The sequence below is a fragment of the Dermacentor albipictus genome, chromosome 5 (assembly GCF_038994185.2).
Source record: "Dermacentor albipictus isolate Rhodes 1998 colony chromosome 5, USDA_Dalb.pri_finalv2, whole genome shotgun sequence".
Classification (NCBI taxonomy): domain Eukaryota; kingdom Metazoa; phylum Arthropoda; class Arachnida; order Ixodida; family Ixodidae; genus Dermacentor; species Dermacentor albipictus.
In genome coordinates, this window is record NC_091825.1 from 25,825,594 (window position 1) to 25,841,424 (window position 15,831).

General features: G+C 43.0%; 1 protein-coding gene across 2 annotated transcripts in view; it reads right to left on the bottom strand.

Moving 5' to 3' along the window:
* Positions 1-15,831, bottom strand: part of LOC135898283 (complement C2-like) — a 240,593-nt gene that overhangs the window by 12,945 nt on the left and 211,817 nt on the right. For both annotated transcript variants that reach the window (XM_065427150.2, XM_065427151.2), the window contains exons 16-17: positions 15,462-15,635; positions 12,388-12,591 (exon numbers count right to left, since the gene is read on the bottom strand). In XM_065427150.2, the coding sequence (XP_065283222.1) occupies positions 12,388-12,591; positions 15,462-15,635 (378 nt within the window). The remainder of the gene's footprint in view (positions 1-12,387; positions 12,592-15,461; positions 15,636-15,831) is intronic.

The window sequence follows — 15,831 nt, forward strand, 5'->3', positions numbered from 1 at the left end:
GACAACCGGAGATGCCCATGGCCTGTTAGAGGGCTGGATGATGCCACGCTCTTCAACGGTTTTGTTGATCAACGTGCGTAATGGACAGGTGGTGCAAGAGAAGGAGAGTTCAAGACAATTCAATAGATTTACAGACACTTGCGAATGTATGTGGCAACGCAGCGACAAATCTACGCATTAAGTATAGCGCATAGAAATCGGAAATTATCATCTTTATTGAAGAGACGAGTCATTACGTGGTTTCAAGTCAACAGGAAGTCATACCCATAGTAAAACAATATAAATACCTCGGCGTATGCATTAGGAAAGTAAATATTTACACAATGGCAAACCAAGGTAATCTGAAACTGAAGGACAAGCGGAATGCAGCAAAAATGAAACTTAGAGCACTTTGGGGCCACAATAGATATGACTTGGGGCGTTGTATCTGAAAAAGGGATAATGGTGCCAGTGCTAATGTTCACAAATATCATTCTGTGCTTCCAATCGGATACCTTGTAGTGGTCGCAAATTAACCAAAGGTTGGTAGGTCGGTTGGCGTTGGAAGCCCACCATAAAACCATAAATAAGGCAGTGGAGCGTGACATGGGTTCGGTCTCTCTTAAAGTCAGGGAAGACCAGAGCAATATTAATTTTGAAAAAGAGCTAGGACATGAATCAAAATATATGGGCTGCTTAAGTGCACAGGTATCTGTACCCTAAAAGCGTCGACACAGAATAAAGGAAGAAGTCAAGAGAGTTGGCAACCAAGTACAGGGCAATTGAAAGCTTATATAGACAACCAGAAGTCGTAAGAAAGTGAGGGACACAGAGACAGCGACTAGGATGCAAGTAATGAAAACAAAAAATTACCATGCGGAATTACAAGAATACGAAGAATGAAACGAGAAGAGAATATATGCACGATAACACCTAGAGCAGTGCCTTGCCGATTAAGGCTAGAGATGGTTGTCTAAGGTTAAAAGCATACCGGAGGAAATACTCGCAGCAGGATCAGGCATGTGTATGCCATGCGGATCGAGGAATTACTCAGCATCCGCAGACCACTAGTTTGAAAATCCTAGTTTGAAAGCCAAGTACAGTATACCTGACTAAATCAAGCAGGCTTGATGACCATTTGTCATCACTCCCTTTCATATGGGACGCCAGTAAGTCATCTGGATCATAAAGAGCATCACAGAACCGAGCTCAATACACCTTTCACCGTTGGTCGAAGCGGTGTGTCAGTGCACTGCTTCAATACCAACCGGCAGTTACGTGGACGTTCATGATGAGCTGGATTCTACAGAAATTTTTAACATTTATTTTCAGGAAGGCAAAGCAAATGTTTAATTATCGCTTCTCATATTAAATATATCTCCTAACCGAATTCGTCTTAAAGCAGCAATGAGATACTCGTTCGACTATTTTCAGTATATTGTAACTGACAGCAGAAAGGCAAGTATATTTTTGTGCAGAAAAGGGCATGGTTCACCACGAACTTCTATCCAATTTTCGATTTGAGGTCAGTGCCCTTTGGCACTGACCTCACCGACCGCCATTTAGATGGATTGTGTAACGCCAATAAGATTGGGGCCACTGCGTTGTCTCCTGCTCTCAAACACTCCGAAACCATCGTTGCAGTGTGCCCGAATCTGCCCGCTTCGCATGCGCTTTCAGGAGAGTTCAGTGTGGTCGCTGCGGTGTGTCTGCTATTCATTTTGTCACACGAGAAGAACAGCACATACCACAGAGGCGTACAAGTGAAACCAAATTGGGCACGCGAAAAGGAGTTTGTCTCGTCATGCCAGTTTTGCAAGACTGCCAGATGACACAATTATGATATGAATATTTGAAACACGAATTTTCGCAGTGCCGAATGAGGCCAGATTTCGCTAGCTTGCTGTGGTCTGTTTGTTGTTTAGAGGAAAAGTTTACCTCAGGGCCAACTCAGATGTCGCTTATGGAAATGGATGCAAACCATCGTAACCACTTTTAGAAAACAACATCTTGATATACTTGAAATAAATTTGTTGCATTTGAGAGAGGAATGCAAATTTAGTGACTTTTGGAAACATAATCTTGGTTTAGGGCTGTAGCGTTTTTACGAGAATCGGCGGATATGGGTGAGTCTTTAAAAAAGCAGAAGCATAAAGTTTAGAAAGCCGTCGCTCTCTACCCAAATCAAGAGTCGCTACCTAAGAAACTTGTCCGCTCGAGCATCCAAAGCGAACAAATTTGTCAAAATAGTTTGCAACCTGCGTAGATTTCTTACAATATATACAACGGTGTTGCTAACGTCCTATTCATAAATCAGCAGTAGGTTAGGACCTTAAAATACCTGCAGTTTGCGTTACATTAACATTGTCTTTCACTCCTGAGCTACATAGCTGTAAATTTGATAGTTTCGTCTTTCTAAATTTTTTTCAAACTTCAAAAATTGCTTTCAAACAATCGGCGGCCCCATAAAGAAAATACGCTTGCTACAGCAACTAGATTTCGTTTAGCTTTTTGTAATTTTTTTCATTTTAAAGGTAACAAAGCTCTTTAACATCGGTGCAGTGTTTGCCTAGAAAAAATAGCTTCTCCTGTCCAATGTGTTTAGCAAGGACCCCCGAACTAACGCTTCCTCTTAGCTTGCCGTGCATAATTGAAGCTCGTAAGTTTGGTCCCATAGCCCCTTTAAATATTTTTCGCTTGAGGAAAGCACTAACGAGTAAAAAACTGAATCATCATCATCATCAGCAGCAGCATGGCTACGCCCACTGCAGAACAAAGGACTCTCCCATACTTCTCCAACTACCCCCCTCATGTAGTAATTGTGGCCATGTTGTCCATGCAAACTTCTTAATCTCATCCGCCCACCTAACTTTCTGCCACCCCCTGCTTCGCTTCCCTTCCCTTAAAATCTAGTCCGTAACCATTATGGCCATGGGTTACCTTCCCTCCTCATTACATGTCCTGCCCATGCCCATATCTTTTTCTTGATTTCAGCTAAGATGTAATTAACATGCGCTTGTTCTCTCACCCAATCTGCTCTTTTCTTATCCCTTAACGTTACACCAATAATTTTTCTTTCCATAGCTCGTCGCGTCGTCCTGAATTTAAGCAGAACCCTTTTTGTAAGCCTCCAGGTTTCTGCCCCGTGCATGAGTACTGGTAAGACAAAGCTGTCATACACTTTTCTCTTGCGGGATAAATGCAACCTGCTGTTCATGATCTGAGAATGCCTACCAAACGCACCCCGGCCCATTCTTATTCTTCTGATTATTTCAGTCTCATGATGCCGATCAGCCGTCACTACCTCTCCTAAGTAGATCTATTTTCTTAGCACTTCCAGTGCCTCGCTACCTATCGTAAAGTGCTGTTCTCTGCCGAGATTGTTAAACATTACCTTAGTTTTCTGGAGATCTTTAGACCCACACTTCTGCTTTGCTTCTCCACGTCAGTGAGCATGCATTGCAGTCGATCCCCTGAGTTACTAAGGTTACTAAGGTATTCTCCATTAACTCTTATCCCTAGTTCTTCCTAATCCAGGCCTCTGAATACCTCCTGTAAACACGCTGTGAATAGCATTGGAGAGATCGTATCTCCCTGCCTGACGCCTTTCTTTATTGGGATTTTGTTGCTTTCTTTATCGTCTACACCCTGATTCCGTAATATCTCCATGACTTCTGAGGTTTCGACTGAATCAAACGCTTTCTCGTAATCAATAAAAGCTATATATAAGGGTTGGTTATATAACGCACATTTCTCTATATCCTGATTGATTGTGTGAATATGGTCTTTTGTTGAGTAGCCTTTACGGAATTCTGCCTGGTCCTTTGGTTGACGGAAGTGTAAGGTCTAAAAAATGGAAGGAGGTGAAATTGCTTTCTTAGTTTTGGTAATTGTTTACGCGTCATGAAATTTTGGAATGCCATTGAATTGCCCTTGTAACCTACTTTCATGCATCTTGCTTGTATTTTAATGCTTGCTACTGCTTCCTATGCTTGTAATGTTGTGTGTGTCTACGTGCGTACGCGCGTTTGTGTGAGTGCTTGGTTTTGTTTTCACCAATGAATCCAGAGCGTCATTGAAGGCCGCAGTATCTCAAGTTATATATACAAATATGAGGCGAATCGCATTTGTAGTTTCTCTGTAGTTGTATTTTCATTTTGCAGTTTGCAGGCAGAACTGCTGCATCACATTTGTTAATGACACAAGGTAACATATTTCAGCAATGTTTTACCGTCAAATTCGATTCGCCCACGAAAAGTCGCGCCTTACATACCATTAAAAGGATACGAACTGAGGTAGCAAATTGCTTGAATGATGGCAAAAGAAATATTATCAAGAAGGCACTGACGATGTCTTACATTTTGACCAAAGCACAGACAAGTAGTAGCGCCAATTATGACATAACGAGCCTATAACAAAAAAAAAGAAAAGAAACATATGGCATCTCCAACATCCTTTGTCATATATGCTGTCTGGAGGTACTCTTAAAGTACTAGTAAGTTCTCGTATAAAACCACATGTCAAAAAGAAATTAAGGTGTGATAACTGAATGTATGCAAAACAAATTATATAAAATTTGTGTTTTCTAAGAAGGATCCGAATATATAAAAAACAAAGGCTTACGAATAATTTGGCGCATTCCCGAACCTTTTCAACGCCATCTATAATGACCTTTACTTTGCCATCATTGAGTTTCCACTAAGCATCGAAAAGTGAATGAGTGTGAGTCAGTCAATGAGCGTACATTACGTACAAATATTATAAATTTTTCTGTGCCATGAAAACACTTTTAGACGACGATTTGTTGAGCCCTAAAGAGCTGATGGTGCGCATCATCCTCGTAGGCGCTGTAGGCGAACTCCGGACGTATATGTGCGCATTCTTCGCATCCTGTTCGACTAAAAAAGTTGCTTGAACGGTAGTTGTGCCTCCTTCTACGCCTGATCAAGGACCTAACTCAGCAATGGGGATTCACTGCGCAGGTGCGCGCTCGAACGCTGGCTTAAGCTATACTCAATTCTAAAGCGCGTTACGAAGTCAGGGACGTCCAGCCTACGAAGCTGAAAATCGCTTAACCAGAGCGTATTCATCATGAATGTGCTCGAACGAACTACACAAATTCACTGGATGCAGATAATTTCTGCTGCAAGCCTAGAATCGGTAAAGAACAGGACATTATTCAAGATACAGAAGAAAGTTGCCTGTCTCGGACGAAAAGAGCCGTCCGAAATCTCCAAACGTCCGAGAGACCAAAATTGGCTTCCTCGTCGTATACGTCGTAGGTGCGTACGCTTCAGTTGGCAACGGTTAGGAAGGTGCCCGCAAGATACGCATTTGTGTATAATAAATTTTCTTTTACGTACTATAAATGTTTGGCAGCACGTCACTCAGTGCGGCCTTTATGAAACGCATGCGTGGGCTATGTGTTAGAAGGAGATGGTGGGATTTCGCCGCTGGTGTGCAGCCGTCTGCGGTTATGTTCCTAATCACGTACGATGTGCATGCTTGTACGACGACATTGTCGGTTTGGTTTGCACAGTGTATGCTCCACGCCATGACTGCGCTTTAATAAGGGAAACCAGAGAGACAAACAAATATACAGGAGAACACGTGAACAGGACGAGCACTGGATTTACAAGTGAACATTTGTAAGTTCAGTGCTCGTTCTGACCAATTCTCTTGCATATGCATCTTTATGTCTCGTTGATTTCCTGTTTAGTAATATGCACCGAATAGTCCAGCAAGAAATTCTGTAGTAAAAGGTGGTCGTAAAAAAAGAGCGTGAGTCCCATTTAGAAGAATATTGCAGAGTGCTACGGTTCTGGGTACGCCACGTCACGAAGAATACTAAATGAGTGAAGCGCAAAGAAAACCGTCAACACTGCTTTCAAGAATGTTATTATTTAAAAATTAATGAACGCAGCACCTTAGTTACAACCTTAGCTTCTATAGTGAATTATTACGCATTGTAAAAGTTCAGGTGTCAATGAGAAATGTTCTCTGCTGTTCCTAAGCCTGTATAGCATTTCTGACTGATGTTTAAGTTGTAATAGACAGGATGGGTGAGTGGCACCAATTTTTCTTAGCACGTATGAAATAAAGAAGAACGTACAACGTGAAGTTCATGATGCCAGCCCTGGCTTGCAGCATATGACTATCAAGTTGTCCAGGATGCTAAACACATCATTTGCGGCGCCTCGTGTAAACCATCTCGGTAATGTTGTGTTCCTAAATCGTGAGTAATTACTGTTTCCCACATAAATAACGCGGCCACAAATACAACGCGAGGAGGACTCTCCGTCTTTCATAAAAATAAAAAAAATCGCTTTCTATATTAATTACTACACCGGCAGGAAATATTACTATAAAAACAGGAAACAAAGCAAAAAAAAAAAACAAGCAGATGCCGGGAAGGCTGTATTCATCGTTACTTCGAGCTGCCATCGCAAAATAGAGTGAAATGGCAAATGACGTACTTATCCTAGTCGGCGAGAATGCCGTCATCTTCAATAATATACAACAAGGTTACTGGACAAACATCGCTTCAGAAATTTCCTCGACGGTAGTGAACGCGCCAAAGCATGACGCGGATTGCGCCGTGATGCGCCTCGCGACTTCGAAGACCACTGACGAGACGCATCCGACAACATGCTCTATTGTACCTTTGACGGTAATAAGTCGGTAAACAGTGATGAATATTCATTACGCACTCACATCACACAACCTTATTATGCACGGAGAGACCGTTCATGAATTAACGAAGCGAGAGAGAGCGACTGGTGAAGCGTTTCGCCGGTAGTTTTCTCAAAGCCTGCGGCAAAGAAATGACGGAGTAATATTTTTTTATCGACAAGAGTGACGCACAAATGCATGCTGATAAACTTTATAAAGGGGTTTCCTTTTTCTTTTCCCTAGCGCAACCGTAAACAAAGCCGCGCGCATGCCGCAGGCGCCTATGCTGGAGCGGCGCTCTTTTGCCTGTAGCAACATGGCCGCCGGCTGCTTCACCCGCTCCCGCAGGTGGCGGCTGGGACTGCGACCGCAGAAGTCCTATATAACCTCCTTGGGAGCGGGCAACACAGCCTCCCTGAAAGCTGGCAGCAGGTGACGCAACGAGTTTGCGCTTGCGCCGTCGCGGCAGCATCTTACATCGCCGTAAACGAAGGCAAATTGGCACTTCGAAATAAAAACAAGCAATTAACTGTGCCATGTGTATCACCTAATGACGTATACTTTTCTGCATGATTTGAAAACGAACTGTGCAGGAGTAAGCGCAAAGTCTTTTTTCAAACAATTTGCGAAAACATTATAAATAGAGACCACCTTAGTCTACTATCAGTTTGTTATAGTCGGATACCACCTTAGTCTTATTTTTCACAAGCTGTGATCTGTCGTGTGTGCTTGTATTGTTCTTACGCATCCTATTAGTGATCACATGGCGATATGTAGTTCTGGAAAAACAGGTGCACTTACGTTAATTCAGGACGACATTCCTTATAGTTATCAGCATGTCTCGCCAGCTGCTTTGGATGCCTTCCGTTCAGAGATTGGCATTTTGCATTGGTACGATGTTTTTCACTCAAATGATGCGAATGCAGCCTATGACGCTTTCTTAGAATCGTTTATTTGTATATACAAAGAACACTTCCCTTATAAACAACAGTATGAACGTAAACATTGTCGGAATCGTTGGATGACGCATGAACTCCTACGTTTAATTGACAAAAAAGACAAATTATTTCGTAAATTTATCCGTACGCGCGACGAGGCGTACCTAATTGCTTTCAAGCAGTTCCGAAATGCCTTCAGTAAAGAAATGAAGAAACCAAAGGAGCTCTATCACATAGAAGAATTTACTTTGCGCTCAAAACGAGCCGATGTTTTATGGAATAAAATAAACGCTTTGATGGGCCGCAATCCGAGAACAGAGCAAATTAAGGAGGTCCTCCATGATGGGAACTTGGTCAGTGGAGAGGATATGGCCAATGTTCCTAATGATTACTTCGTTTACAGAGATTTTAACGACATTTGACCCGCTGCTTGCCGAACTCTGGGTCCAGAAACTACACATTTTTCTGAAAAGGTACTACTGAACGAGAAGCCCGTACAGTATTTCTTGGCTTAAAACAGTCGCAGATGTGACGCCGATGGCATGCAAATAAAGCCAGTGAAATATGTTATTGATCAGATCAGTCTAGCACTAACACACATATTCAATCTCTGTATTTCGACAGGGGTTTTTCTTTCCAAATTGCAAACGGCATGCGTAATAGCTTTCTACAAAAAGGGGAACAAGCATAACGTTGTAAATTATCGACCGATATCTATGCTCCCCGTATTTTCTAAAGGTTTCGAAAAAAATATATTTATTCACTTATCATATGTTTGCATGAAATATGTCCTGACAAAATTGCAATGTGGCCTCCAAAAACATAAGTTTGCAGAGCTCGGCCTACTGGATCAAAAAGAATATATCCTACAAGAGTTTGAAAAAAAAAATTAGGTGGTCGGAATTTTTTTGGATTTCACGCGAGCATTTGACTAGATTCACCACGGCATTTTATTTGAAAAATTAAGCCATTACGGCATTCGCGGGCTCCCACTCGTGTTACTTAAAAGCTATCTGGGGCATAGATGTCAATATGTGCCTACAAATTATTTCGTATCAGATAAGAAGAAAATTTCAGATGCACCACAGGGCAGCATTCTTGGTCCTTTATTGTTCACTTTATATATTAATGACGTAGTCCGTATCTCCTCAGAAGTTAAGTTTATTGTCTATGCAGATGACACGAGGATATTTGTCACCTCAGCATCTGATGTTGTTCTTTCTAGTAAAGCTAATGACGTCTTACAGATGCTAGACAACTGGACAAGTAACAATAAGTTAATAATAAATGCAACTGAAACAAAAGCCGTAGTTTTTCATTCGAAAGGTCGACAAGTGACTTCCAGAATTACCTTGTATTTAGAGGCAGAGATATAGAAATAGTGCAGTCAGTGAAAGTACTTGGGGTACATTTCTCCAGTTTTTTGCAATGGGATGACCCGAGAATAATATTGAAATAAAATTAAGCCGGATAAAAGGAATATTAAGCCTATCCGGTACCTTATCGCCAACTCGGTGAGGTCATTGATATACGCATCGCTGTTTATTTGTTATCTTAACTAATGCTATTTGGTTTGGGCAAAAACTACAGAAACAAACTTAACAAGATGACTAAGAATACCACGAAAATACTGAGGCTGACAGAAAATGCTATAGTTCTAGCACCTAGCGACCCAACATTTAAAAAAAAAATATAGGATAGCTTTCCTCTCCGCTTCCTGTTACACTGCACTGTGACCAAGCAAATAAACAAATAAATAAATAAATTATGCACGTACACGTGTCAATATTGCCACGGGGCGGAATAGGGAAAGGTTAGGTGTATGTGCAGGATATGTACGAATTGCAGCAACGCGTCATACAGAAGGCGGCTGCTCGAACCAGCCACGTCTTCTTTTCGCCAATTCGTCCTCCTTGTTCATAGTCACACACTGACCCACTGCTCCGTGACATCACGTCCCAGTCGGAAAGGCGCCGTCTCGGCGGTAGTGTTTACGTGGGCGAAATCGCGGTGAAGCAAGGTTTCAGCCTAGTCACGTGGACAAGGTCAGTGGGCGGGCAGACGACGAATGATAGTCCAGGAGGCATACGTCCTAGTCTACATAAGCACCGATTCTAACGCATGTGGTTTCTACGCTCTCTCTCTCTCTCTCTCTCTCTCTCTCTCTCTCTCTCTCTCTCTCTCTATATATATATATATATATATATATATATATATATATATATATATATATATATATATATATATATATATTTATTTATTCTTCATATTAGACAGATGCCATCATCTTGCTATGTCTGGTGCAGGAGTGGCCTGATAGAGCTTGCATGAGGATGACAGTGGATCTTGCACGTCTAATTCGGATATCTCGAAATCATCGACAGGCAAGATATCGGCCAGCGACTCCCCTCTCGGGATAACCTGCGCGAAATGGTTCAGAAGAGCGAGTGTGGCCCGGTTGTTTGCCACCGTGGGTAGGTGTGCGGAATGGCGACGGTCTGGCACAAGCAGAAAGAGGTCATAGTAACGCACTTGTTAATTTGCGGCGGCAGGCGGCTGTCATCGAGGAAACAAAAGCGCGGTTGTGCCTCTTGTTGAATAACGCATCTCTGCGGCAGTTAAAGCTTAATAACACTGGACGCACAGTTAAAGAGGGCTGAATGAGATGGTTAGTTTAATCCTGGTATGACGACGTCAGGGCACTGTTCCAAAACTGCAAAGGAAACAGAGGTAAGGTGCCTTGCGATACTGATGGAAGCAGCGCTCCTTCCGAGCACGATCGCTGTTCCACAATAGGCGACGCGGTAGGTTCTTGATGCGGCAGCTGTGACGAATTTCTTCAGGTTGTGCCACAATTGGGCATTAATCTTAGTTGCGCAGCAGTGCCGATCAACGACTGAATTGTTACGCCGTCGTCTATAGCATCAACAGAGTTTTGTCTGGTCTGCAGAGTGAGCAGAGGATTTTCAGGTCTCGTCGTCAGTGTAGAATTACGTCCGGGAATTGCAGCAGCTACTTTTTTCAGGAAGAGCGCCGGATGTTCGTTGGGTTTGGTGGACGACGAGTCTGGGTGATACGGATGACGGCCGATGGGCGAACGGCGCTGGTGGCGGCACAACGACCCTCGCGCACGTGGCAGTTGCGCCAGCTGCCACGTGCTGGCGCCAGCAGCCGCCAGTTAGGCGGCTGCTGGTCACATAGAAGGCGGAAACGCCGCGGCCTCAGTCTGGAATGGTAATATTCGTTGGTTGGTCGCTGATGTGAGAAGTAGAAACGGTTGTGGCGATGGCGGCGACTATTCGACGGTAAGCAAGGCTGATTGGTCCATCATCTGGACTTCGCCACTTGGTCCGTTTTCTATAACGTGGAGGTTACCGCTGGCTAGGCGAAGAATAAGGCCCATCAGAGAGGCGTGAAGTCGCAATATAACAAAGGAAACAAATTTCGAAATTTTGCAGTTCTTCGGGGACTATTGCTTGAACAAGTGGACAAGCTGTCGGAACCACTGAAGCATGAAAAAAACGTGGCAGGTGACCTCGCTTCAGTTTCATGCCGAATAATTCGTGCCACGTCTTCTGAAGTCGATGGTCGCTGCATTCTGCTGTCTTCGCATGAGGAAGTTCCAGCTTTGCGCTGTAAGTGGGCGAACTACGTTGCAAATGTGGCGGCTCCTTCCCTGCTCAAAGCGTTGGCACACCTTAACATTGTCGCCGACTGTCGCACAATTCTTGCACATTAGGAAGTTGAAAGGATCGTTAGCGATGCTCTTGAAGACATTATGAACCTTGTCCGACTCGCACCTGTCATTGTCAGCCTTGCAGCACAGAGGAAGCACGTTCATAATCTAAGCAATGTATGATTCCGCGGACGTTTGTGCACGAGTCACTCGGACTTTCCTAGCGGCGTTCTTCCACTAAAATGGAAGGCCGAACATTTTCTTCAATTTTTTTTACACGTTTCCCAGTGCGTAAGCTCATCTTCGTGGTTGTCAAACGACACCCTCGCCGTGCCTTGCAAGTAGAACATCCCAGTTGCATACCACCTGTTGCTAGTACTCACGCTCATACATGGTAATCGAATCTTCCACGTCGACGTTATCGGTGGCCCAGAAAGTCCCTGGATGCTTCGGATACGCCAGGACAACTGCTGGGGTTGTTGCCGTTGCCTCCCCAGTCATGAAAGTTAATACGTTGGCGACGACCACTCCGTGGTCTGTTGGGGCTACCCCACACCTCCATTAAATATACATGAATCCGAAATAGTCAAGCGAAGGTGTATTTACAGGCATTCACAATTGTACCAACGCTGCATGCACAACATTGGTGCGTGAGCCCGCCGCACGCTCTTCTCGCCAAATCGTCTTCTTTGCTTGTAGTTACACCATGCCCAACTGCTCAAATCGACTTAAATGTTACTAAATGTCTAGAGTTTGGCTGACACTTATAAAATTTACTCATCTGTAACAAATAAAAATAGAGATAAAAATTATCGCTGAAAACTCTGTCCTTGATGCCAAGAATGAAAAATAGCTTTAAATGTTTATTGCCTTCATTTCTGAAACGCTGAATCCACGACTCATTCCAATATAGATAATGTGCTGCTAACACATATTTTTAAAGCAATATTCGCAATGGGCATTGCTGCTTATGCCATCCATCTCATCTATAATACATGTATTCATGGACGGCCTAATTATTTTAACGAGATGAAGAAAACGTTCTCCAATCTAAACGAAAAAATTGCAGTGCCAACTTAAGAAGGCATGAAGAATAATGCGAAGTTGCGAGGAAGAACTTACCTTCATTGGAGATTGAGCACATCATTATATCAGGCCGGTAGTCCCCAATCTTGTTCTTCGTGCAGTTTGCCTCACTACCAATAGTCATTTTCAGTTGCATCAAGTGTTCTGCGGACGTTTGCGCTTTGTATTGTTGCACTCCCCAGCCGACGGCAAAAGCAACTTTCCCAGGCTTGTAGAAGTCGGAATATCGATCGATGTTTTCTGCAAAATGAATATATTTAAATGAAGTTACATGAGAAAACTAAAAGAAACTTCGATAGCCATCACCAAACATACTATCGCCTAAATATGACGACCGTATTTATCGTATGTGGCAAATTTCACGGCTGGACATCATTACGTTTCATACGAATTCCCTTGCCGGAACGAAACTCTGAGAAGTGTAGACTTTTATATGTGGCCTGAATGTGCAGTGCGTAAGTACGGGTAATACTTCTAAATATAGTTGTGGTATTCCTCCGAATGTTTCGCTAGGAAATCTTTTTTTGTAGCATTGCAATTCATGTCAGAAGGCGCATCATTGAGTTCTAAGAATTTTAAGCCTTCAAGAACACTTTCATTGAGCCGCACTGCCAAAAAGGATAGGTTCGATCAGAAATATATACGATTTGATGTTCAGGCACGGAGCAGAATACATTTAGTGTCCGGTCTAACGACATCTTTCTGGCTTTCCCGAAGTTTATTATTACAGCTACCCTACCTTCTCAGGACTCACGAAGGACTGCTAAAGTTAAATAACACCAAGGCCTCGATGAGGGTCAAAAGTTCGTCTTGATCGGTTACAGCGACTTGTACAAGTTTCCGTATCTAATGGCTAAAAAAGGATGGCAAGTACTTCAAGTTCGCACGTTGGTCAATTGTAATTTGAGCAACGTAACGGAGATGTAAAGCAAAAGAAACGTATGTCACTAATGCTGGACTTCGAATCTCCATCTCGTCTTTCTCTGCGTCATTTTTGCGCTGTTTTGTAGGCCTGTATATTAAAAAACCTGTGCACGTCCCAGTGTCAGATGAAGCGGAGCGCAAACATTCCCCGGGAACACGTCAAACTTGGCAGAGGTGACAAAGACAACTGTTCATTTATCGGCGCCTAGAATAACAGCTTCGAATTCCCTTAGAACAAAAGACAAGCTACACGGTTTTATGAATACGTGTTTCCCGCCCTTCTTGGCATTATCATGTCAGACAGAACATGTTTTGGGTAAGACTTTGTACCTCTCCCACCGGTAGTAAGCCCTCCCCCCCCCCCCCCCCCCCCAGCCCATCTTGCAGATACCAAAATAATCAGGGACTATTTGCTACAATCGCATCGTTGTATCAAGCTCCGGCTACAGGTTCTTAAAAGCATATCTCCATGGACTCACTCCTCAGCACATGCTTCGTCAAAACTGTCTATTCTCCTTTCCAGGAACGTACATACTGTTGGATACAGTGGCTGCTCTAATTTTCCCAAATACACTATTCGATAATTGAAACTACCATAGCAACCTTAGTAAGGAGAGTACCTAAGTAACTTGCGATTCGCTGATGATATTGCCTTGCTTAGTAACTCAGGGGACCGATTGCAATGCATGCTCACTGACCTGGAGAGGCAAAGCAGAAGAGTGGGTCGAAAAATTAATCTGCAGAAAACTAAAGTAATCTTTAACAGTCTCGGAAGAGAACAGCAATTTAGAATGGGTAGTGAGGCACTGGAAGTGCTAAGGAAATACATCTACTTAGGGCAGGTAGTGACGGTTGATCCGGATCATCAGACGGAAGTAATCAGAAGGATAAGAATGGGCTAGGGTGCGTTTGGCAGGCATTCTCGGATCATGAGCAGGTTGCCATTATCCCTCAAGAGAAAAGTGTATAATAGCTGTGTCTTACCAGTACTCACCTACGGGGTAGGAACCTGGAGGCTTACGAAAAGGGTTCTAATTAAATTGAGGACGACGCAACGAGCTATGGAAAGAAGGATGGGTGTAACGTTAAGCGAAAAGAAAAGAACAGAGTGGGTGAGGGAACAAACGCGAGTTAATAACATCTTAGTTGAAATCAAGAAAAAGAAATGGGCATGGGCAGGACATGTAATGAGCAGGGAAGATAACCGGTCATTAAGGGTTACGGACTGGATTCCAAGGGAAGGGAAGCGTAGCAGGGGGCGGCAGAAAGTTAGTTGGGCAGATGACATTAAGAAGTTTGCAGGGGCGACATGGCCACAATTAGTAGATGACCGGGGTTGTTGGTGAAGTTTCGGAGAGGCCTTTGCCCTGCAGTGGGTTTAACCAGGCTGATGATGATGATGATGATGACCGTAGCAACATAATGTGCATCTCCAATTAAGCAGATTACTCAACTTACATGAAATAACTGTGAATAATATGCATATCCAAGGCAGATTTTTAATATAGAAGAAAACAATGCGATTTGAACAGTTGTTTCTTTGTTCTATACAACATGCATTATCAAGAAACATCAAATAGGTGTTTCTCAATGTGCGTACTGTTAGGGAATGAAAGCTGGGCGTCAAATTATTTCAAGGATGAGAGTGTAAGCATCCATACCGTATTCGACGATTGTGATAAGTGTTCTTTTTGTGCTGTTAGCGCTTTCCTTTCGCCAAAGGCGAAGGTGAAAGAGTCTCATCAGAACATAGGGTGATCAGAAAATTTGTTCTGAAGGCAAACAGTTGTCATGTCCACTTCATCTTCTTTCTAGATTCCTCTTATGTCTACCAACATATTTTAGTGTGTCAGCCACCCGTTCTCTCCGATTGAAGAATCAAGGAGTCGCTCAGGTAATCTAAAAGCGGTACAGAGGGCTACGTTAAATTATTTCTCACGAAAATCATGATATATTGCCCTGCTTGCTAAACACAATGAATATATTATCTAGAAAGGGACTTCCCACCCATGCTTGTTGCAGCATGGCGGTGATACAGCTTATCTGTGACGAGCATGATCCAAATAGATGCACAATAAAGAACTGGAATATATCTAATGCTGATTATGTGTATTCTGTCTTTGGATCGCTGCACACAATTGTTCAGAGAGTTCATAAAGCACCGGTATTACAACTAAATCACTCACCTTTTGCAGGCGGTAGACAAATGGGCCGTATCTTGGGTTCGAATTTGATCTCATCTTTTAACTGCAAGAGGGCAATGTCGTTGTGGAACGTCGACCCATTATAATCCTCGTGCCGCACAATAGCCTCAACCACGAGCTCCTTTGCGAACGAAGAATTCTTTCTGTTGACGATTCCTGTTGAGAAATAAAACAAAATTGTTCTTGTCTGGTACTGTGTGCGCACAGCTGAAGGAGAGTCATCTGCCGCTGAGCCAAAGATTACAAAAAACGACGTTTATATTAATACAAATGGCAATACTCAGCGATATTCTTATCTGGTAGACATACTTTCTGTCACAATATCGATAATAGTAAGCTATACTTATTTTGT